We start from the raw sequence: 23,341 nt of genomic DNA, 5'->3' as shown, positions 1-23,341 counted from the left end.
TCCCAATGATCCCTTGTACTGTCATTTTATAACCCATCCTCCTGCCTCCACCCACTGTCCTATGTGAACTTCTGACAGCCATTTGTCCTGGTCATATGTCCAACATTTCTAAAATTGTGTTGTTTTTCTTTTCAAAAATGTTATATAGACAGACTCATATTGTGTTTAACCTTTAGGAATGACTTTTTTCTCTCAGCATAATTCTCCAGGGATTCTCCTTCCTCACCTTTTAAGTGCAATGTCCATACATAGTATTTCCTCTCCATACATTGAGCACCACATCAGATAGTATAATAATTTTTAAATCCTGTAATAAGCAGAAAAATGCCCCCTCTTCCAAAGATGTCCACATCTTAATTTCAAGAACCACCAAATATGTTAGGTTACAGGGTAAAGAGAAATTACAGTTGTAGTTGGAATTAAAGTTGCTAATCAGTTGACCATAAAATTTAGAGATTATACTGGATTACTGAGGTAAGCCCAATGTAGTCATACAATTCTCACATGTAAAAGAGAGAGACAGAAGAGAGAACCAGAGAGATGAGTTGTGAGAAGGACTCAGCCACATTACTGGCTTGGAAGACGGAGGAAGGGAGCCAAGAGCCAAGTGGCCTCCAGCAGGTGAGAAAAGCAAAGCTGTGGATCCTCCCTACAGTTTCCAGAAGGAATGTGATCCTGATGACATCTTGATTTCTGTCCAGTAAGATTCATCCAAACTTCTACCTTAAGAACTGTAAGATTTGTATTGTTTTAGCAATTTTGCTTGTGGTTATTTGTTATAGCAGCAATAGAAAACCAATAAACTGTCCAACATGATTTTAAAAACTAATGAGGTGAAGAACAGCCTATTATATTTACCCCTATTTTTACCTATTCCATTGTTTTTTCTTCGTTTTTGAAGTCTTAAGCCCTGTTATAATTTCCTTTGTAGGCAGTCTTTAAAAAGTAGATGTGCTGGTAACAACTTCTAGTTTTCCAGTGAAAAAATGTTTTGGATTCTTACATACACAAGAGGGAGAAGGAGAAAAGGAAGTAGAAAAGGAAAGAAGGAAGGAAGGGGAAGGAAATGAAATAAAAAGAAAGTCATTTCCAGACAAAAAGTTAGTAACAGAAATTCTTATTTCCGTTAGAAAATGTTAGAAAATTATGAAGGAAAGGCTAAAAAGGACTTTTCAAAAAGTGAAAGATCTCAACTAAACCACCAAACAATTGCTCATAGACTACAAGACCTTTCTAACAATGTCAAAGATTGATTAATGCATAATTTTAAAAATTGCAACTACTTTTCTTTAGCATTACATGAACCATGAGATCTAAAACATTGTCTATTAATACCTGGTATGTTTGTTTCTCAACGGACTTCCAAAATTATAAAGAAAAGTTATTAAATCAGAGTGGGAGAAAACAAAATTTGAGGTGCAGATTCTAAAAAATCTTTTACAGCCATCTAGCCAAAGAAAAATTTCAGCTAGATATTTTTTTAAAAGATCTAACCTGAAATACAGTGGTGAAGCTCTAGTAGATCAAATATCCAGACTTACTGGAATTTTAAAACAAGACAGCTCTTTCCCTTACTGCTTTATTCCAGTATATGATACATTAAAAAGTATTTGTGCTCAGTTTTCTGAAACTAGCTCTATGGAAAGTCTTATGGGTCCATTTGTTTAAAAGTCATTTGGTGCATATGCACAAATGCTGTGAATTGTTGCCAAATTGTAGGACAGTTGAAAGAAACAGAAGACAGTGATTTTAAGTGGCATTTTCAGTATTTGTTCAAAGTGCTCATTTGTTCACTGATAGAATCATGGAAGGATCTTAGAAATATACTGTTCAGTCCAATTCAAGATTTTCTGGAAACAGAGGGAATGCTTGCTAAATATTCGGTAACTAAACACAAAATAATGGTGCAATTGGTGTTTTCTCACAGATAAGAAACTACATATGAACAAACTAAATTTAAAACACCAAAACAAAGCTTATTTTTTACCTACCTAGACAGGTACAAGAATATGTTGAAATTGAAACTCTTCATAAAATACAAATTATTAATAATAGTTTTACACATTTTTATAACATGTATAAAGTAGAGGAGAGTTTATCCATAATTGCATTATGTAATTTGATTGCAAAAAGAAAAAACTGAGAATGCTTTGCTAATATTGGTAAATTTAGAGTTGCTTTCCAGTTATGTAATAGCCCTGTGAACTCAATGTAATTATACTAAGTTGGTGCAAGAGTTAGTGAATTTATTTAAAGATGATTAATGTAGTTTGAAACGGATATGCTTTGCTTGAAAGGAAAATCATTTTAAGTATATTTTATTGATTATGCTATTATAGTTCTCCAATATTTTTTATCACCTTTAAATCCCTCTGCCCAGTACCCCCATTCCCTCCAGCATTCTCCATGGTGCAACTGGCATTTTCTGATCAGCATTGAGTCTGATTAAGTCTGTGTGGGAGTTCTTTAAGAGGAATTGCTTGAGATTCCAGTAGTTTTTCCACTGAGTCAATCCTGCTGGATTTTGCAGCCAGAAGTTATGGGGGCTTATCTTCCTGGTACTGGAACCCTGGGTAGGGGGGCCTGGTGTGAGGCTGGTAATCCTCATTTCTGGGATATCACTCCCAAATTTTTATCCACTACATATGGATGTGGGACCATCACATTCTGTCTCTCCACCCATCCTACCAGTCTGGATGGATGTTGTTTCTTTAATTCTGTAGTTTTCAAAGTTCCATTCAACCTTATTTCTGTTGGTTCTGAGTAATGGTTGTTCTATATTTCAGATGTAATTCTGATATGGTTGTGTGAGGAGTTGAGCCACTTTTACTTATTCTACCATCTTGACCGGAAATCTCCTGGCTGGATCTTTTTTATGCTGTTGAGGTCTTCACTGAGTTTCTTGACCATCCTTATAACCAGTGTTTTGAACCATGCATCTGATAGATTGCTTATCTCCATTTTATTTAGGTTCTTTTTCTGGAGTTTTGATCTGTTCTTTTATTTGGGCCATGTTTCTTTGTCTCCTCATTTTGGCAGCTTCCCTGTGCTTGTTTCTATGTATTAGGTCAAGCTTCTATGACTCCCTGGCTTGGTAATGTGGCCTAGTACAGTAAGTGTCCTGTAGGGTCCAGTGACACAGCCTCCCCATCACCCAACCTGGGTCCTTGAGGTTCTCCCTTTGTGTATACCCTACATTTGTAGTTGAGCTTTGATTACTGTTGGCAGGTCAATAAGAGGGATTTACCCAGGCCAGTCATTTGCAAGGACTGACCACAAACCTCTGCACTCTGTGGAGGTTCAGCTATGCAGGGGCTGGGTTGTGGTTCCCAAAGTGGTCTGTAGCTGGCTTCTGGATATGCAGGCTCTGGGGTTTCCCAAGTGGTGCAGGCCAATGTCAGCCCCCACCTGTGTTTTGCCCAGGGCCACCTTGCCTGAGCTACAAAGCAATCTGAGATGGATGCTGCTAGTGCTGGAGTTGGAGATTCCCAGGCATAGCCAAGCTGTGAATCTGGGCTGGCTGGTGCTAGTGCCAGGCCTGGGACCACTTAGCAAGAGGTACAGGGACTGGGGGTTCACTGAGACCAGCTGTTGCTTATTTGAGAGGATTAAGAAAGTTGTGAAGCATGAGCAAAGACCAGCTGTTCATATGGAAAAGCACCTTAGGAGGGCCCGCAAGTTGCATGTGTGTGTTGGAGCCTCTGGAGATCTCCAGGGCATAGCAAACAGTGTTAGCCAGATTGGTGGAATATGGCACCAGCCTTCTGGCTCTGTGGCTCTGTGGGGGCGGGTTCAGAAAAGTGACAGCGGCCTCTGCCCACCTTTCTGTCTGGGAGAGAACTGTCCCCCAGCTCTTGCCTTGATGCCATCACTCCAGCTTCTCCTCTTATGCCACTGGTGCCTTCCAAGTTGCTACCCCAGTTTGGGAGCTCAGAGGGAGTGAGTCTGAATAGGTGAGTCTGTGTGTGGGTTCATTAAAGACACTGCTTAGGCCTTCAGAAGTTTCTTCTACCAACTCAATCCCCACTTGTTTGCTGCATCTATCTTTGCTCTGTTAACTTTTTTTAGTATCCTTAGTTGAACAACAACAACAACAAAAAGCCTTAATATTGATGTAGTTAAATAATCAATATTTCATATATTATTTGTGTTTTTATTGTTTATTAAATATCACAAAGATATTCTTCATTTTCTTCTACTGGATCTGTACCTTCACTTAGGGTTTTAACCCATCTTTGTAAAATATACAGCAGAAATCCAACTTTTTCTCTAGGTAATGAGCCAGTTTTCCTGATACCAAACAAAACACTCTTTTCCAATTTTTGTGGCACCATGTTTATCATCTGTCTGATTCCCATCTACACACAGACATATTTCTGAACTCCTTGTTATGTTCCTTTAGTTTGTTTCTGCACCAGAACTATACTGAGTTTTTATGCTTTGTAATATTCCTTAATAATGAGTAATTTGAATCACTCCTCATTCCTTTGCCAATATCAGTTATAAGCATCCCACCAAAAGAATTTCAATATTTAATATATCAGCTAAAACATCCCACCAAAAGGGTTTTTGTATTTTCTTTTTGCTTTATCTTATCAGCTACAGGTTCTGGACTTTTAAGTAATACTTATGTACACTGAAAATTGAAAATCCCTTTGTCTGCCTTTTCTTTAAGGAGGTTGGTTGTTCTCAGGGAGTCTTTTAGATGTTATAAAGTAAAATCTGCCTGTTCATTTTAGAATTGTCTGGTCTCATGAACTGAATAACTGAATTGGATAATATATACACCACACAGCCAGTGATCCAGTAAAATAACCCTCGCAGCACAAGCCTTGCACTGGGGCCTGACCCACAAGGAATGGCTGCAGATCTTCAGCAACAGCCTCCAGCCACCGCTGCTCCAGGTGGTGTGACTGCCAGCTGTTTGAGACTGCGGTTCCAAAGGTCCGTGAAAACAGCCTATGACAAATAAGTAAATTCAAAATTATTTCTTTCACTGATAGACCATTCTGAGGGATGGAGCAGCTAGAGCTCAATGACTCTTTATAGAAAATCTTCTATGTGCTGGACATTGGACTTTCAAAGAGAAATATAATGCATTTTATTTATACATCTGTACCTTGCTTCTTTCTGCAGAGAGATCTGCAAGAAGATAAAGTAAATAAAATAATCTTCCCCTCAAGGATTTCACCATCTTGCAAGGAAAACACATGTCAAAATTACTACCATAATACCAAGTAAAAGTATTACAATACAGATATCTCTAACTAAGTAAGGAAAAATGAATATATAAAGGGAAAAGATGAAACTCACATTTGATCAAAGGATTGAAAAAATAAATTGCTTATTGTAGCTTATTTTTGTATGAATATTTATGATAGATAAGAAATTAAGAGATTTTTTAAAAACTTTTTTCCCGCCCCAGCTGGTGCTTCTCAGTTGGTTGGGTGTCCAGCTGGGGCACATGCCTGGGTTGCTGGCTCATCCCAGTCGGGGCACATGAGGAAGACAGCTGGGCAATGCTTCTCACAGTGACTCCCTCTACTTCTCCCTCTTTTCCCCTCTCTAAAATTAAAAATAAAAATAAGTGTTTTTCCCGTGCACTTGGTAGGGTATAGGGGTTATGGATGAAAATTATGGCAGAGTAAGGGCATGAGACACACAAAGAGAAAAAAGAGGAGAGAAGCAAAGAAGCAGAAAAAGCTGGGGACACTTTTGGTGTTGGGGTAAGTTTGTTAAACATGTTGTAGAGCCTTACCCTTCAGGAGTCCAGTACAGGTTGAGGCAGTGGTTTGAGAACTGGTATGATGCTGAAAAAGAGATATAGGGGCATGGTGGGAGAGGTGGGTGTTGTGATTGGAAGGACAAGGCTTTAGGGATTATTAAATTCTTTTGGAGAGGAGAATAAATATATACAAAGTCTAGACGGAGCAGAAAGTTCCTTAGGATTCATGGCAGCCCCTGTTCTGGGGTCATGGTGCTTGGGCCTACAACAGCTACAAGGATTATCAAGAAGAGTTCTGACTATATGTATGACTTAGATAGGTTATATTTGGGAGTTAGAGTAACGAAAAAGAAAAATGATGAAGCAGGACACAAAATTGTGTGTGGCGGGGGTGGGTCTTAGAGAGTAAAAACCATTTCACTTTTTATTTGCAGTCCCCGGCACTGTACCTGGCACAGAGGGAACATTCAAATGAATAAACAGGTAAGTGGATGAATGAGTAAGTGAAGTAGCAAATGTCATAATTTGCGGGCTATTTTAAAGAATTCCAGAGATGTTATAAATTTGCAAAGGTAGGAATGATCATGAAGGGAATATTTTCACATAGTTCAGTTTAACTAGGTACAACGTCTGTCCAAAAGGTATCCAGCCATATAATATGAAAAATAGAGACATGTATAGAAGATACAAGATACAAGAAACATTGTGCATAAGACAACGATGACTCAGTCCCTTTTGAAGTAGACACCTTGGGATCTCACACAGTTCTCCCAATCGCCATCAGCTGCGCCATCATATTTTCCTGAATCTCATCAATGGTCTGAAATTTCTTCCTTTTCAAAGGTGATTTTAGTCTTGGAAGAAGCCAGAAGTTTTAGGGTACCAAATCTGGGCTGTATAGGGGCTGAGTCACCTGGGTAATTTGATGTTTCACCAGAAAAACTGCATGAGACATGATGCATGAGGTGTGTCATCATGATGAAGCTGCCAATCACCGGTTGCCCACAGCTGCAGCCTTCTGAGTAATCGGAATAGTTTCCATGTAGGAATGTTCAAGCTTAACGCAAAATTTGATGCAGATTTGTTGTTCTACTCACTCAGTCATTTTGAATGTGATGGCCACACAGTACACATGCTCAGTCAACACTGTCTACTGCCCCCACTGACTAGTACAGTGAAGTTGTGATTGCTCATGCATGTACATTCCAGTCCACTCTCTTTGGCTGCCAGGGTACATCCATGTCACCCAAACTTTTCTTGCTACGTTAACAATGGCTGGACTTTTTCTGGACAGAAAAAGTCTTTGTCAGGTGCACACTCTGTGTGCTACACCTGTACTTGAGGAGGATAGAAAGGCATAGTCGCCACCCTTACATAATTCACAGTCCTGTATGTACATAGGGAGAAATAGGTACATTATAGCAATGATACGAGATGAAGACATCACAGAGCAAGAAAGAAGTAAAACTGAAGTATAAGAGAAAGAACTTGAAGGAGAACTCGTGTCTGCTGAGCAGAAGGTTAGAATAGCCAACATTAGGGATGTGGTATATGAAATACGCCTTGAGGCACTGGTAGCATTTCCAAAAGACAGAAGCATTTCAGGAAGAACGAACAGCATAAACAGCAGCCCGGAGCTGGGAAATGCAGCATACGCCCAGAGGGACAGGCAGTGATCATTTTAGTAAAACCCTGAATGCCGGGCTAAAGAATCTGTGTTTAATTGTAGGTCCTGGAAATTGCTTAATGTTTCTCAATAGGACAGTGGCATGGTTAAAAACAGTGTTTTAAAGATGAGTTTGTCACAGTTTTGCAGGACCTTGCTGCACAAAGACCAGTTGAGGACCAGCAGCATGGGCTTCACTTGGAAGCCTATTAGAAATGCAGGATCTCAGCCCCTCTCCCTGCCCTGACCCACTGAACCTAAACCTACAGAGCAGCACGAGCTCCCAGGTGACGTCTGCCCATTGAACTTAGAGAATGTGTAGCAAACATTGTGTAGCAAACGATGGAAGAGAGATTCGACCTGAGACCAGTGGAGGACTAGGCCAAAGAGACCTGAACAAAGATGGCAGCGGTAGAGAGACCCCAAAGCTAATGAGGTTGGTCAGAGAGGGAGCAGAGTGACGCAGAGTTTCCAGGCGGGATGGTGATAGCCTAGTTCCGCCTCACTCATTTTCCCCATAGAATAATCCTCTTCCCTTATTTGTTAAAGTTGCTGTTTTCTTTTGATATGTTTTTCTTCTATTTTTTTTTCCTTCTATTCATTAGCAAGCACTGCTTCTCTCTGCTTGTGCTCACAGGCCATAAAGCAAATGAGAAATTGTCTTGTGTATCGTTCTTTGGGGTTGCAGATTGTAACTACTGCCCTGCCACACACCAGAGAGAAATCACATAGAGATCAGAAAGGAGAAAGAAGAAAAGTGAAAGTATCTTCTCATGCAGTTCAGGGCTTTCCTCCGTTCTGAGTTTAATGCAAATCAAACAGGTGTGCACTCACAGCCTGCATGTGTGTCTTCATCAGCTTTTAATCATCAGCTTCAAGAAAATTCAGATCTCCCAGAAAGGAGGAAAAATAAACAGCTGAGCAGTGTGACTCATTTACACTTCAAATATACTTTGAATTGGTTATTCCTCAATTAATCAAATAGCTGGTGTATCCCTAAAGTAGTATAAAATGACACGCTGTGTGAAATCAATTTTTCTTTCCAAAATCATTAAATCCAGTAGCCTGTGACTACATCCCTGCTAATTCTGGTACCAGTCCTTTCATCCTCCATTAACTCTGGCACGCCTAACAGGCTGTCAAGAATAATTTCCCAGGACGTAAATAATTCAGAAATTAAAAATTAATAAATAATAACAGAGAACTACTGGGAAATAGGCTGGGTCAATTAGTGCGCTCTGCATTCTGTTTCTTCACAGCAGGGGTGGGCAGCCACATTCGTTACTTGAATCTTTCCTTCGATTTTGAGGTCTGATTTACAGCTCTTCATTACTGGATCCAGTCAGACACAATTACCTCCATCACTATCTCAGTTCCTAACTTCAAAGAAACGAGCGTTTTCTTGTCTGCTTTTTTTCTCCTTGCAGCAGGCTCAGCTTGACATCCCTGGAATTTCTTCCACGCAGACTAATTAATAAGTCTCCGACTTACCATATTCACTTCTCGTCTTTGATGTGCTACCTTAGTCAATCATCCCACTTAATTAGAATTTCAATGATAATTTTACTTATCTTGTGGCTAGATGGAAATTAAAATAACAGGATTTTAATTCTCTTTCCTATGAGGTTATGACATTTTGGAAGAAAAAGTTTCAACACAAACATGATATTATGTACTTTCTATGTGGGAGTGGAGGAGCATTCTGTGAAATTACTTTCCTCTTGCTATAAAATAGTATTGCTGTCAAGCAAGCAATATGGTAATAATGCACTAGCTTTTTCTACAGCATCATTTCACCTAGTCTTTCATGGGAAAAAAATATTGTCTTGATTTGCATAAATAATTGGAAAGGCACAGGTCATATGGCTGGCAAAGGCAGTAGATATGTTTTGAAGAAAAAAGTATCTCCAGAAAATCAAGGCTTTGATATATTAACACATAAAGTCTTTTTGCCTTTTTCTGTCAATCCATGCTATTTTCCATTTTAGTGAATTCTATAGTGGTGGGGGTTTTTTTAGGCTTCTTCCAAAATATTCCACAGGGAAATAAAAAGGTTCTCTCACAAACACAGCAAACACTAGTAAGCACAGATGTGAGTGACAGAGATGTGCAGAATTCGTAAAGAAAGCGTTTCATTTCTAGAAAACAATACTAAAGCCACTATTTATTAAGTTTCCACTATGGGCCAGCCTCAGTCACAAGCTTTGCTTCTGTTAGTTTGTTCTCCCAGTGTATCTGTAATACAGAAGTATAACCCCCATACTACTGAGAAGGAAACGGTCTCAGTGAGGTTAACTCACTTTTCTAACTAAGGTCACCAAGGTAGCACACGAGGAAGAAGAAATAGGAGAGTTCAAGCCTGTGAGCATAGCATTTAAAGCCTTCCATGATCTGGCTTTAAACTGTCTGCTAAACTCACGATCCTTCTACTTCATTACATAGACTCATCCAAAATACAGCTCCAGGCACTGGCCCTGATGTTTGCACAATATAAACCCTATTAATACATTGTTGATGGTTGTGTTAACGTTTACAGGCACTGGCTGAAATTTAGTAATTGTAGTTATAAATAATAATTTCAGTCATCATAAATATGTACATTATTTTTAAATAGCAAGTACAAAAAATCATGTAATATGCTATCTACAAGTTTTAGAATAAGAAAATAAGCTTTTTTCATCTCATGTTTTCTTGTACTATTTTTTCCCAGAAATAAAATGATTAGCTTTTTTGTTTGATGCTATTTAAAAAAAAAAGTCCCTCCAAAGATATGCACAAACCCATAGACACAGACAACAGTGCGGCCAGAGAGAAGGGGAGGTGGGGGGGAGGTGGGCAAAGAAGGGGAAATGGGGACATCTGTAATAGTATAAACAATAAAACAAAGTAAAAAAAAGTTACAATAGGAACAACAATGGGAATTTCACACAACCATTCTCTCTCTGGTCTCCCAGTCTCTCCCCGCCCCTCTCTCTCAGCTGCGACAGTGCCCAGTGAGACCACAAGCAGAGGCTGCAGTGAGCAGCAGAGACTTATTTCATCAGTGAGACAGAAACCACTGCATTAGTGCCACTTCGAAGCCAACCTTTCAGGGATTTAATACCGTTGTTCTTTAACAATAGAACTTGGTTCATTTGCTACTTAAGACGCGATTATTTAAATTAAAGTTAATTGGTTTCCTTACTCTGCTTTAGGGCTTTAGGCTCAGAAAATTTCTATTAGAAAAATCTAATTTGTTTCAAATTCCTATTTCTAAATTTTAGAATAATTAAATGCTCTGATATTTTAATTCTCTGTAGCAAAAATTGTCTCTAAATGACAGCTCAAACTAGCAAATCTACTGAAGGTGCAGGTGACACCCTTAGAAAAGGGTCAACAGCAGTTCAGGAGAAGGCAGGGGCTGCGGCGGAAGGTGCCAGGCAGGCCTCTCCGTGGCTGAGGAAAGACCGGCCCACTCCTCTACTTTTCTTGAGGTTTCTAGTAAAATTTTTAAAATGACGTATTTTAACTGTTTATATGAAACCAAGCAATGATTTTGGTACACAGAATGCAGTGTAACATAATCGGGCTGCTCAGACTACCCTCGGGGTTAACGGAATGCTGTGAATCGCGGAGCGCCTCGGGCTGCGGGCTGCGACCCCAGCCCCAGAACAAAGCAGAGAGTCCTGCAAGGGAAGACTTTCAGTGTTTCCCAGCGTCTCAATGACTATCAGCATAACCTTATCTAGAAATAATGTTGGAATTCTTAACTTCAAGCTCTTCTCGAAGAGGAGGCTCCAGGCAAATGTTCCTTCTCACCATTCCTTGACAGGTTCCAATCCTTATTCAGTTAAAAAAAATTTTTTTTTTAGTGCTTCCTATGTGCCAGGCACTGCTGTAGGCATTAGAAATATATCACTCAAAAGAATTTTTAAAAGGACAGAACTCCCTATCTTGTGGAGAGTACTTCTAATGGAAACAAACAACATATAGTAAGTATAATAACTAAACATATAGTATGTTAGGAGGTGATATGTGCAGGGAGAAAGTAGAACGGTGTGGAGGGAAGTAGGAGTCCCAATGAAGGATAGAAATGTGCAATTGAAATGGGATAGTTCGGGAGGGCCGCACTGAAGACATGACCATGAGTGAAGCAGCAAAGGAAGTGCGTAGGCCATGCAGATGTCTGGGGAAGAGGAAGCACGGAAATAGGAACACCTGTCTGATGCCTGTGCACAGATCAGAAAATGTGCTCCTCCACCCACCCCCCAAATATTATTGGCCACATTAATTTATCTAAGGAGAAAATTTAAATTATTGTCTTAATAAAAACTGAAAAGGAAGTTAAACAGCCATTCCTGACATGACAAAAAGAATTAAATAGTTATCAATGGCTATTATTTTTATTGATGTATAATCTACATACATTATAATAGTTACACGTATGCAATATAATGATTCAATATTTGTATATATTGTGAAATGACAACCAAAATAAACCTAGTTAACATCTACCACCATACATAGTTACAGAATTTTTTTTCCTGGCAATGAGAACTTTTAAGATTTACTCTTTCAGCAACTTTCAAATATGCAATACAGTATTATCAATTATAGTCACCATTCTGTATATTATATCCCAATGATTTATTTACTCAATAAATGTAAGTTTGTACTTTTTGACCCTTCACCCATTCCCCCCTCACCTGCCTCTGGCAACCACAGATCTGTTCCTGTAACTACAGGCCTGTTGTTCTTAGATCCCCTGTGTAAGTGAGGCCATGTGGCATTTGTCTTTCTCTGTCTGACTTATTTCATTTACCATAATGCCCTCAAGGTCCATCAGTGCTGTTGCAGATGACAAGATGTCATTCTTTTTAATGACTGAACGTGCACACACACACACACACACACACACACACATACATATATACATATATCTCCATGTGTATAAAATGCTACATGAACATGGGGGTACATGTGTCTTTTCAAATTTTTTTCATTTTCTTTGAATAAATAGAGCAGGTCCTCCTCCAATAGTGTCATTTCATACAACATTGTCCTGTTATAACATTGATGAGATGCTGTATGAACTTAACTCTTATTTGTATCAATAACCCTACAGTAAAATTGATTTAATTATGCATTGTCTTGCTGTAGTTCCAAGAACCTATTGATGGCATTAAGTGAAGGTTTACTGTACCCAGAATTGGAATTGGTAGATCATATAATAGTTCTATTTCAATTTTTTGAGAAATCTCAAAAAATGGAAAAAATATTGTTTTCCATAGTGGCTAAACCAATTTACATTCCCATTGACAGTGCCCAAGGGTTTCATTTTTCCACATCTTCACCAACACTTGTTATTCCTTGTCTTTTTGCTAGTGGCCATTCTAGCAAAATATGAGGTGATATCTCATTGTAATTTTGATTTATGTTTCCCTGATGATTATCTTTTTACATACCTGTGGGCAATCTGTATGTTCCTTTGGAAAATGTCTATTTAGATTCCCTGCCCATTTTTTAATTGAACTGTTGTTCTTTGTTTATTTGTTTATTTGAGTGTTTTTGTTTTTTATTTTTTCTCTTTGCTATTGAGTTGTGTGGGTTCTTTATATATTTTGGATATTAACCCCTTATCAGATATAGGATTTTCAAGTATTTTCTCCCACTCAGTAGCTGTCCTTTTGGTTTTGTGTTGGTTTCCTTTGCTGTGCAAAAGCTTTAGTATGCTGTAGTTCAACAATTTTGCCTTGCTTTTGTTACCTTTGCTTTTTTGGTGTCAGATACAAAAAATTATTGCCAAGACTGATGTCAAGGAGCTTGCTGTGTATGTTTTCCTCTAGGAGTTTTATGAATTCAGGTCTTACATGAAAGTCCTTAATTTATTTTGAGTTAATTTTTGTGTGTGGTGTAAGATAGTGGTCCAATTTCACTCTTTTCTGTTGTCCAGTTTTCCCAAAACTATAGTGAACCCCATGGAATAAATAAAAAGAAAAGACAAGACAAGCACATCATTGAGAAGCTAATGGATGTGGGAGGAAGTCTGTCCAGCAGAGCTCTCCCGTCTGCCACAGATGAGAAATAAGTCATCCTGGACACAATCTTGCTGTTCCAGCAGGAAAGGAGGCGGCAATTCCCTCTAGTGGAGAATGCCCGAGCTTTTCTCCCAAATGGCTTTATTGGGATCGGTATGTGTAGGTGTATACATGGTACATGCATAGTCCATCAATCAATGTCAATAGGCTACAGTCAGACAAAAACAGGTATTATCTGTAGATAACAATTGAAGAAACACAGAGATCTGTCATAGGTCAGGGTCTGTTAGTCATGCTGACGCCAGAGGGTCTTTAAGATGTTTTTCATGAGATAAAGAGTTTACTCCTTATGCCTTGGACTTGGTTTATATCAACAGGGTTATGATAGGCAGAACAGGCTTCAAAGGACAAAATGTACATTTCAGGCCTGGTTCTCATGGTAACCCTCGGTGTTAGAGTTGTGTCATGTCTGCCACCTGCGTTTTTACCTGGTTTTCCAGGGAGACTTACTAGCCCCTTTCAGGGCGCGCTCTCTCGGGGCTACAGTCTCCAAAACCACACAGAGCAGTCCCCAACAAATGGAAAACAAATCTAGAGATAATGTTGCTAAAGACAGCCAGGAAAAAAAGAAAAAGACAAATCCCCTTGAAAGGAACAAAATAAGAATAATTTAACACCTCAATAGACCATAGAAACCAAAAAACAATAGAGTGGAATTTTCAAAGTACTGAAAGAAAAAAATAATCAGCAACCTTGAATTTTATATTTAGCACAGTAGAAGCTATTGGTGTCCCACATCTCATTCCTTCAGCCCAATTTTAATTTTGATTTTATTTGGGATCAACTGATTGGTAACCTTAATTACACCTTCAAAATCCCCTTTGCCATGCATAGTTACAAGAATATCACCATGGACAGAAGTCACTGGGGCCATCTTAAAATACATAGCCTTCCACCTACCACACATACCCTATCACCCATCAATTCTACTTCTAGGTATATACCCAAGTGAAATGTGTACATTATCTTCACCAAAATACATGCTCTCCAGTGTTCACGGAAGCACTGATCATAGCTGGGAAACTACCCTGTGTCCCTCAAGAGAACAGTGGTATGTTTGCTCGTTGGAAACCTACATAGCAATAAGAATAAAAAATAATATAGATGAATCTTACAAACATAAAGTTGAGAAAAAAAGCCAGATGCAAAGGATATTTTTCATTTATATATAGTACAAAAATTGATAAAACTTATCTATGGGTAGGAATCAGAATGATGTTTCCATCTTGGAAAAAGGGGAAAAGAATGGAAGGAGACATTAGGAGGCAGACAGACAATATTGTGTCCTGAGCTAAGTGTACTCAGTTTGTGGAAACTTATGGAGCAGTATTTGTATTCTATGTGTGAAGATTTTAAATTACTGCTTCAAGTGAATCTCAGAAAATCCGAAAGAATCTTCACACAAACTACTAAAAATAATAGAAGAACTTATCAAGATGGCTAAAAGTAAAATGAATGTAAAATTACATTTCTATATACCAGCAACAAAAAGCTAGAATATATAGTTTTATGTATAAATAAAAATTAAAATCAGTAGTTTGAAACACCACCCACAACAGAATCAGAAAATGTCAAGTATCTGGAAATTCATCTAACAAAAGACATCTGAATCTCAATGGAAACATTATAAAACTTTATTAAGGGGTGTTAAAGAGGACTTAAATATACAGAGAGATGTACTATATTCATACTTACAAAAACTTCATATAAAAAAAATGTCAATTCTTTTCTAATTGATCCAATGCAAATGCAAACAGATTTCAGATTAGCTAACTCTACAATGTATCTGGAAGAGAAAAAGGTCAAGAATTTCCCTTCTGAAAGAGAAAAACAGGTAGCGTGCTATTTGCCCTTCCAACATTTAGGATTTGCTAAAGAATTCAGAAAATGCAGAACTGATGAAAAAACAAAGTGAACGGTGGGATAGAAAAGAACCAAAATAGTACCCGTACATGTATGGAACTTCAGTACTTACTGGATTGGCAGGGGAGGAAAGACTACACAGTAAATAAAGTTGGAAAAAATAAGGTTATATATATAGAAAGAAAGAAAAGTGCTTCCCTAACTCATTCTATACAGTACACAAAATTCAACTCTTAAGACTTTAAATCATTAGAAAAGATAGGTGAATGTCTTATAGACCTTAGAGTAGAAAAGCATTTTTAAAGTGAAATACAAAAAGCACAACTCAGAAAAGATAAATTTGATCATATTAAAATTAATAACTTTTATGAAAATCCCTTAAATAAGTGAATTTTAAACCTCAAAGCTTCCCAGCCCAAGGCAGAAAAAATTGAGGTAGGTTCATCTTATTTCAATTTCACAAAAGTTCATAAAATATTTAGTAAGTGTACACAGAAATTAATGAACAGAGAACTAAGAGAGAGAAAGATTAATAAAAACAAATGTGGTTCTTTGAAATGTTTAATAAGATCACCACATCTCTGGCAAGACAGATCAAGAAAAAATGCAAATACAGACTGAAAGAGAAGAAAAGTCACATTACAGAACTGGGTTAGGTATAATAAGGGCAAACTGTGATAGTGAGACCACCGTCCTAATATACCAGGGTGGAGGGGAACACAGAAAGATAGGTGAACTCCGTTACAGTGCATTAAGGACTCCCACCACCTGTTGTACTCATCTACCCAGCAAAGTGTCTCTAGGAATAAAAAGAATACTGCAAGAAAATGCATTCATTTGTTCATTCATTCAAAAACTGCATTTGATTCTCTATTCCAGCCTCCATCTCAATTCCTGGTACAGAGATGAAAGGGATTCCAGAGGACAAAAGTTTGAGGACTGGGAAAAAGAGGAGTAAGTCACTACTAGGTCAGGGGAGAAACAGCTATTTTGAATCCTCAAAGGCAAGAGTATAACCTGAGCCTTTTATCTGGTGTGGGGACAAAAATGGCAGGGATGTGAAGCATGATGGAATCAGCAGGCCTCCCTGATGTCTTCCCTCAGTCACTTGCCTGTTTTCTCACCTCAATAGTTGCACAGAAAATCTACAAGGAAACTGGAGTGACTACTGGGATGCTCTTTTCAACTCCTCTTCTCTGAGTCTGTGCAGCTGGCTCACAGCTGCCTTCCTCACTGGACATTGCTCTCAGCTGCAGGAAACTGCCTCACCCACCATCTGGGGGCAGCCAGGCTAAGGAATGGCTGATGTGGGAGCACAAAGGCCTGCTCCCTGCCTCTTTGGGACACCTATGAAGAACCATCCTAATTCCACACTGCCCTTTTGGACAACCTCAGTTGCAAACACATTGTGGGTCCCCTGATCCTACCTCCTTTCTTTCTTTTTTTTCTTTATTTCACTTATTTTTAGAGAGAGGAAAAGGGAAGAAGAAAGAGAAGGAGAGAAACATAGATGTGAGAGAGAAACTGATTGGTTGCCTCACGTTTGTTCCCATGCTCCTACAGGGGAGGAACTGCAACCCAGGTGTGTGCCCCAACAGTGAATCAAACCTGTGACCTTTTGCTTTGCAGGATAACACCCAACCAACAAAGCCATGCGGGCCAGAGCAATGGGTATTCTTTTGTTTATTTTTTAATATTTTATTTATGTATTTATTTTTAGAGGGGAAGGGTAGGGAGAGAGGGAGAGAAACATCAATGTGCGGTTGCCTCATGTGCGCCCCCTACTGGGGATCTGGCCTGCAACCCAGGCATGTGCCCTGACGGGGAATCCAACCGGCATCCTTTCAATCCTTCAAGGATCCAGGTCAATGGGTGTATTTTTTAAGAGCACTCCCCAATACACCAGCATGCAAGTCTGCTTCCAGGAAGCCTAAGCTAAAAGTTTAAAGGACCTTTTTTAGCATTCTTCCTTTGAGGCCAGGCAAACTTCTTTACTTTCTTGGAGGCCATGAACCCCTTTGACAATACAATGAAAGCTAAACACCCTTTTCTCAGAAAAAAATACACACAGGCTCTTAGTGTAAACGTTTACATACTATTTTAATATTTTAGAGAGGTTTTTTTTTCTTCCTCTCATCTTTAAGGTCCAGTTCAAACTTTACCACCCATTTGAAGCCTCAAGTAGCTCTTTGTACATAATCATAAGATTAGCCACCATTTATTGAGCACTTACTCTCTTACACGACATGCGCTAAGTAAGTGCTTTAACTCCATGCCTTTGATCTTGATATAAGTCTGCAGGGTAGTTAGTTACTAATATCTTTCTTTTAGAGATTTAAGAACTTGCCCAACCTAACACACCTAATAACTAGCAGATACTGAGTTAAAACCCCAATTTGTAAATCTTATGCTTTGAATGGCAAGGAAAAATAAGAGAAAGTTGATGACAGTAACTCCTCAAGAGTCACGTACTTAGTAGTGTTAGAATTGGGATGTAAACCAAGGTCTAATCCTAAAACTGGAGCTCTTTAGGTTAAATGTATCACAGCGTCCTTAGAAACGAAATATAGTGATTTTTGTCCTGCCTCTGCTTTTCGCAGCTCCTTTGCCACTTGCATTTGCTCCTAAGCAACTCCCCAAAGATCTTCGCGTGGTGAAGTGCGTCTCTCACACAAGACTCGTCGTTTGCCGTACAACGTGGCGGCGCTATGCCTCCTCCTCCACGTGGGAAGGCTGCGTTGTATCCGTACAACATGGCGGCACTCTCTTACCACACCTCTGGTTCTGACGTAACCTCCTGTCGTGCTTAGTCGATTGTACCTTTGAACTCGGAAGCGTTTTCCTTTTCCTCTTCCGGGAACGGTGTTATTAGGTATGGTTGCCTTTTCGTTCTGCTTGTAGTTACTCCTGTTAGAATCGGCCGCCATCCAGGGAGTTGCGGTAGCCGAGATCTATCAGACGCAGTGTTTTGAGCTGGCGTGGGGGTAAAGGCTCTGGAGGAAGGTTGGTGGTGAGCAGGTCCCCGACTTTTAGCTTCAGACACCTCTCCACCTTAACCTCGGGAGTCTCGAGGGGTTGGAGCTCACAGCCCGGCACTTCGCCGCTTGTGAAGACCCGCGTTTGGAGACATACGGTTTGTGGTGCGGATGGTCGAGACTCCGGGAAATGGCGGAACAGTTTCGTACTTGGGCCGATGTTTTAACACCGCTCCCGTGGATGTTCTCAGGCTTGTGGATGGCGGACGGCCGACATGTTTCAAACATTCCCCTTCTCCCCTCAGGCCAAATAGCAAGGAAGATTTTCTTTTTAATGTATTAGAAAGGGGTTTTCTATAGTAGTTTTAGAGATGCAAACGCAATAGTGGCTAATTGGGTCACTCACCTTGGCCTTCCGTTTAGGTTTTGTTGTCTAACAGGTGTGTTTTAGTGTAATGTTAGTAAGGATCCTGTAATAAATGCAGGCCGTTTTCAAATAACATGACTGTGATGAAATGGTTACAAAATTCAGGATAAAAAATGAGGCTGATTCAAGTCTTGCTTATGATTTCATGTTACTTTGTATAGTTCACTGAATAACTTGAGTCATTCATTTGTATATTGGATTGACCCAAAAGTTTGTTTAGTTTTTTACTTACCATGGTTCTAACAGTGTTTAGTTTAACTTCATGGGAAACAGTTTTGTTAGATTGTATTGTGACAGCTGTCATGTCAGCATATGATTTCAAAAATCAAATTTGGTTAGTTTTTGTGTAGTCACTTTAATTTGAAAATGGAAGAAAATATGCAGCATTTCCAGTGTATTATGCTTTATTATTTCAAGAAATGTAAAAACGCAACTGAAATGCAAAAAAAAAATTGTTAAGTGTGTGGAGAAGGTTCTGTGACTGATCAAACGTGTCAAAAGTGGTTTGTGAAGTTTCATGGTACTACAGACATTTTGGCCAAATAATTCCTTGCTGTGAGGCTGTCTTATGCACTGGAAGATGTTTAGCAGCACCCTGGCCTCTACCCACTAGAAGCCAATAGTGGGGGATGGCCAATGTACTCAAAATATCCAAATCAATAAAGTTATTAGTGAAAAGAAAAATGTGTCTTTTACAGAGAAAAACACGGATTTTTTTTTTTTTTTTGGCCAACCCAGTATCTGTATAACCAATTTCCTAAGTGTTACCAAAGTTAGTGTTAAATGATTGGCACTTAAGTTGAATCAGGCGCTGCTTTTTGGGCAAGATGAGCATCTGCTATGTGCCAAGCTAATAAAAGTAGTTTCAAAAAGTGAACCCCTTTCATAAGATAACTTAGTTAAGGATATTACAGATAGGGATAATGCATAAATTGCCTGATGCTGTTTTGTTTTGAAGTGAATTATTTCCGCAATGAAATTTTATTCCTTCTTAATTTAGGGATTCACAATGGTCCAGCGTTTGACATACCGTCGGAGGCTGTCCTACAATACAGCCTCTAACAAAACTAGGCTGTAAGTATTACTAAAGTTTAAAATGCATGTTGTCATTTACTCTGCAGAATGCTGAGCTATTGTCTGCCCTCTCATATTCTAGGTCCCGAACCCCTGGCAATAGAATTGTTTACCTTTATACCAAAAAGGTTGGGAAAGCACCAAAATCTGCATGTGGCGTGTGCCCAGGCCGACTTCGTGGGGTAAGTGAGCCGGTTGCTCCGGAAGAGTTAACGGGTTGAAGTTTTGAGCATTAATTTCTGGTATGGAAATGGTGAAGGAGGGGTCACCATTAGGGGAGGTGAGAAATGACTGAACCTCCAGGCCTGGTAAGAACGTAGATTTCCTTTTAAAGCCAGTATAACAGATAAACTAAAATGCCTTTCACATATATCAGTATACCATTCCCTTTTGGAACCCAGTTTAATGTTTGCACTTACCACTTTCTGAAAAAGAAAAAAATTGGCACAGTTTCTGTTTCTGTAAAAAGTATCACAAAAATAATCTCAGCATTTTCTGTATGCAGGTTCGTGCTGTGAGGCCTAAAGTTCTAATGAGGTTGTCGAAAACGAAAAAACATGTCAGCAGGGCCTATGGTGGATCCATGTGTGCTAAGTGTGTCCGTGACAGGTAAATATAACTCCTAGATCAAAAGGGATTTCTTAGGCAAGTGTGTGAGTCTAATTGTGCATGCTGTTTGTTCCTAGAAGACAAGTGAAGAAGATCATTTAAACAGAAGTTGCGTGCTTTAGGATCCTTCCTAGACTAGGGATAATTAGTGCTGTACAAACTAATAAATGATACTAGTTCAAAATAATTCATTAAGATTTTGGCCATCTTTATGCTAGATTTGGAAATTAAAATGACCCTGGTTTTGTGGGGGAGGCAGGTAAGAAACTATTGATTATTGGGGCATTAAGATAGATGGAGAGTGGGAAGAATTAAAAGCAGAAACAAAGTAGATGTATATGGTTCTAGTGTGGCTAGAGCAGAGAATAGTGGGAGCTGGTAGACAAGAAAAGGGGGAAAGTCCCAGATCATGAAGAACAATTTTTAGCTTGATTCTTAAAAATGAGGGAAATTGAAGGGTTTAAGAAGGGCAGGGAAACCTTTGGTGTGCCAGAAACTAAAACTACAGCAGGATGGATGCTGAAATCATTGTTTCAACAAAAGGCAGGTAGTGCTTAGAACAGTTTCTCTAGTTCGTGAAAGCTAATGAAATGACCCTCATTAAAACCTGGAGGCTGGAAAGGAGGGGGTTCAGGTAGAGGGCTAGGTCTTCTGGGTATGTGAAAGCAGGATAGACAGGAGTGGAAGCAGTGGAGTTTATGGTGGTAACTTTTTAAGATTTTGTTTATCTGTTTTCAAAGAGAGGGGAAAGGAGGGAGAAAGAGGGAGAGAAACATCAGTGTGTGGTTGCCTCCCACATGCCCCCGCTCCCCCAGGGCCTCAGCCCATAGCCTGTGAACAATCCACTGAGCTACACCAGCCAGGGGTACTCCACATTTTTATAATGAATACTGTTGCTGGTTTTTGTTTTCTTGTGAAGAAACCAAGACTTGTTGCTTAAATTCACATAGCTGGTAAGGTACAGCCCTGGGATTTATACCAGGCTTCATTAAGACCTTGCTCTTAACCTTACTGACTGTATTAAATTGTCTCCAAAGGCCTAAGTGGCTGGATGATGGGTTTCTGCAAGTGAAGAAGGTGGTTTGGAATAGTACTGTGCCTCCAGTCTATTCAGATAGTTCTGTAAATTGGTCTGGTCAAGTTTCTGAACCAGACCTGACACACCAGCCTTTGCAAATTCATTTTGCCTTTTAGGAGTTAATTTGTAAGGGGATGGTAAGGCATGTTATGTGAATACAAATACATGATAAATATAGGGCCCAGCACACCCCCTTTTTTATTACAAAATATTTTATTACAAAACCATAAACGTGTAATTCTGTAACATAACAATGTCACATTCAAGCACACCATATGACATTTTAGGTGTAATGTTCAAATTAAAACTATAAATTATTGCACCCATATTATTACCCTACCAACCACACTTAAGCAGGCCTTCTGCCGGACACTGTATAACTTAGGTGAAATGCAAGAGAACGTAACTTGGAAGTTTGGGAGGAGAAATTACTTGCAAGTGGCTGGGAATCTAGGAATGGCATTTAAGGTGGAAACCAAGAGGTTGAAAGGGCACTGCAGGCAGAGAACACACATAGGTTTGGTCTGGCACACTGAGGGTATAAAAAGCATAAATGAAACTGGAAAGGCACATTGGAGATGAAACGGTTATTACACATTTCCAGCAATAGGAGTCTGGCTTATCACCGGTCTTCCTAGACTTTGGCAGTCATGCTCTCATGGGGAAGTTTATTAAAAGTACAATTCTCAGGCCCTAGCTCCTGGAAAGTTGGGTCTGAATCTAGAACACCGCATTTGGATTAGCATCAGCTGTGACAGTGAGTGTGCTTGGTCTTTGCGTTGTGTTAAGTTTAGGGAATTTTTAAGTGTCCTGAGTAAGAGTGGCATCAGTCATATTTCTGTCATGTGATTGCTGCAGGAATCCCAGCATTTTGAGTCTAGGTTACTAGGTAACCAGAGGTACCAGTGGGGAAGATGGGTGGGACAAGTTTCTGTGGGGATTAAATGAGTGTTTTAGCTCTGGAGGTAACTTTGATTTAACAAATAGTGTAGTGCCTGCTCTTTGCCAGGTCCTGCATACTAGTGACAGTGATTGATAAAAATCTACTTTATCTCTAAATGGAAATTCAATTACAGAAATTGTAAATCCTTCCAAATTTAATCTTTATAAAAACCCTGTGAAATATGTATAAAAGTATTCTATGCTCTATGACGGAAAAGGCAGCTTGCCCGAGATCACAATGGTAGATTTGGCCTCAGACATTCAGTCTCTAGAATCCTTGCTCCTGATAAAGTACCTCTTGCTAACATGTTTTACCCCTTCATTTTGGTTCCCAGCACATAACTCCTTCCTGTGTTTTTACTGGAAATTTTTGATAATTCGGTGAAAACATTTTAAGACATTTTACAAATCAAGTAGTGTCATTGGCCCTGGATTCTGATGAAATGCAGTTAAATAAAAGCTACTACGGTAGCAGAGAGCAGTCTACTGTGGTGGTGGTCTTATAGTTTATCATGACTCCGAAGGAGAGGAGAGGTACTGCTGCCGTAGAGATGAAGAATTACCTGCTTTAAATGCCAGTGTAGGGAGAGACCTTAGGTTGAAAAGGTCTGTCCATATAATTTCAATTTTTAATTTTTATTTGTGGGTTTTGTTTACTTTTCTGAGTGTCTTCCCTGATAGCTTTCCTTAATTCTTTTCTGGTGCTTTTCCTGCCTTTGTTAAGTCAGTGTTATTTGGGTTTTAACTCTATTTCATATTTTCCTTTCTAGGATCAAGCGTGCTTTCCTTATTGAGGAGCAGAAAATTGTTGTGAAAGTATTGAAGGCACAAGCACAGAGTCAAAAAGCTAAATAAAAAAATGGAGCTTTTCTGAGTAATAAAAATAGTTAAAAGGCTTGTTCTGT

At 39.2% G+C, this 23,341-nt stretch overlaps 1 protein-coding gene across 3 annotated transcripts; it reads left to right on the top strand.

The window, feature by feature from the left end:
- The first annotated feature begins 13,671 nt into the window (after positions 1–13,671).
- On the top strand, positions 13,672–23,341 carry RPL34 (ribosomal protein L34). Of its 3 annotated transcripts, none has more exons than XM_036025531.1 (5): positions 13,672–13,683; positions 19,734–19,807; positions 19,890–19,989; positions 20,313–20,416; positions 23,207–23,341. In XM_036025531.1, the coding sequence occupies exons 2-5, from the start codon at positions 19,743–19,745 to the stop codon at positions 23,289–23,291; spliced, it is 354 nt and encodes a 117-aa protein (XP_035881424.1). In that variant the 5' UTR covers positions 13,672–13,683; positions 19,734–19,742; the 3' UTR covers positions 23,292–23,341. The 3 variants fall into 3 exon arrangements, with proteins under 3 accessions (XP_035881424.1, XP_028362411.1, XP_035881421.1); XM_028506610.2 differs by lacking the exon at positions 13,672–13,683 and adding an exon at positions 18,175–18,203; XM_036025528.1 differs by lacking the exon at positions 13,672–13,683 and adding an exon at positions 18,226–18,334.

Source organism: Phyllostomus discolor, chromosome 1, assembly GCF_004126475.2.
Source record: "Phyllostomus discolor isolate MPI-MPIP mPhyDis1 chromosome 1, mPhyDis1.pri.v3, whole genome shotgun sequence".
Lineage (NCBI taxonomy): Eukaryota > Metazoa > Chordata > Mammalia > Chiroptera > Phyllostomidae > Phyllostomus > Phyllostomus discolor.
The sequence above is the reverse complement of the archived record's forward strand: the minus strand, read 5'-3'. Positions and strand labels throughout refer to the sequence as shown.

Coding starts and splice junctions, on each gene's coding strand:
- RPL34 (XM_036025531.1), top strand. CDS start 19,743: ATGGTCCAGCGTTTGACATACCGTCGGAGGCTGTCCTACAATACAGCC. Junction 19,808..19,889: donor GCCTCTAACAAAACTAGGCT/GTAAGTATTACT, acceptor CTCATATTCTAG/GTCCCGAACCCCTGGCAATA. Junction 19,990..20,312: donor GCCCAGGCCGACTTCGTGGG/GTAAGTGAGCCG, acceptor TTCTGTATGCAG/GTTCGTGCTGTGAGGCCTAA.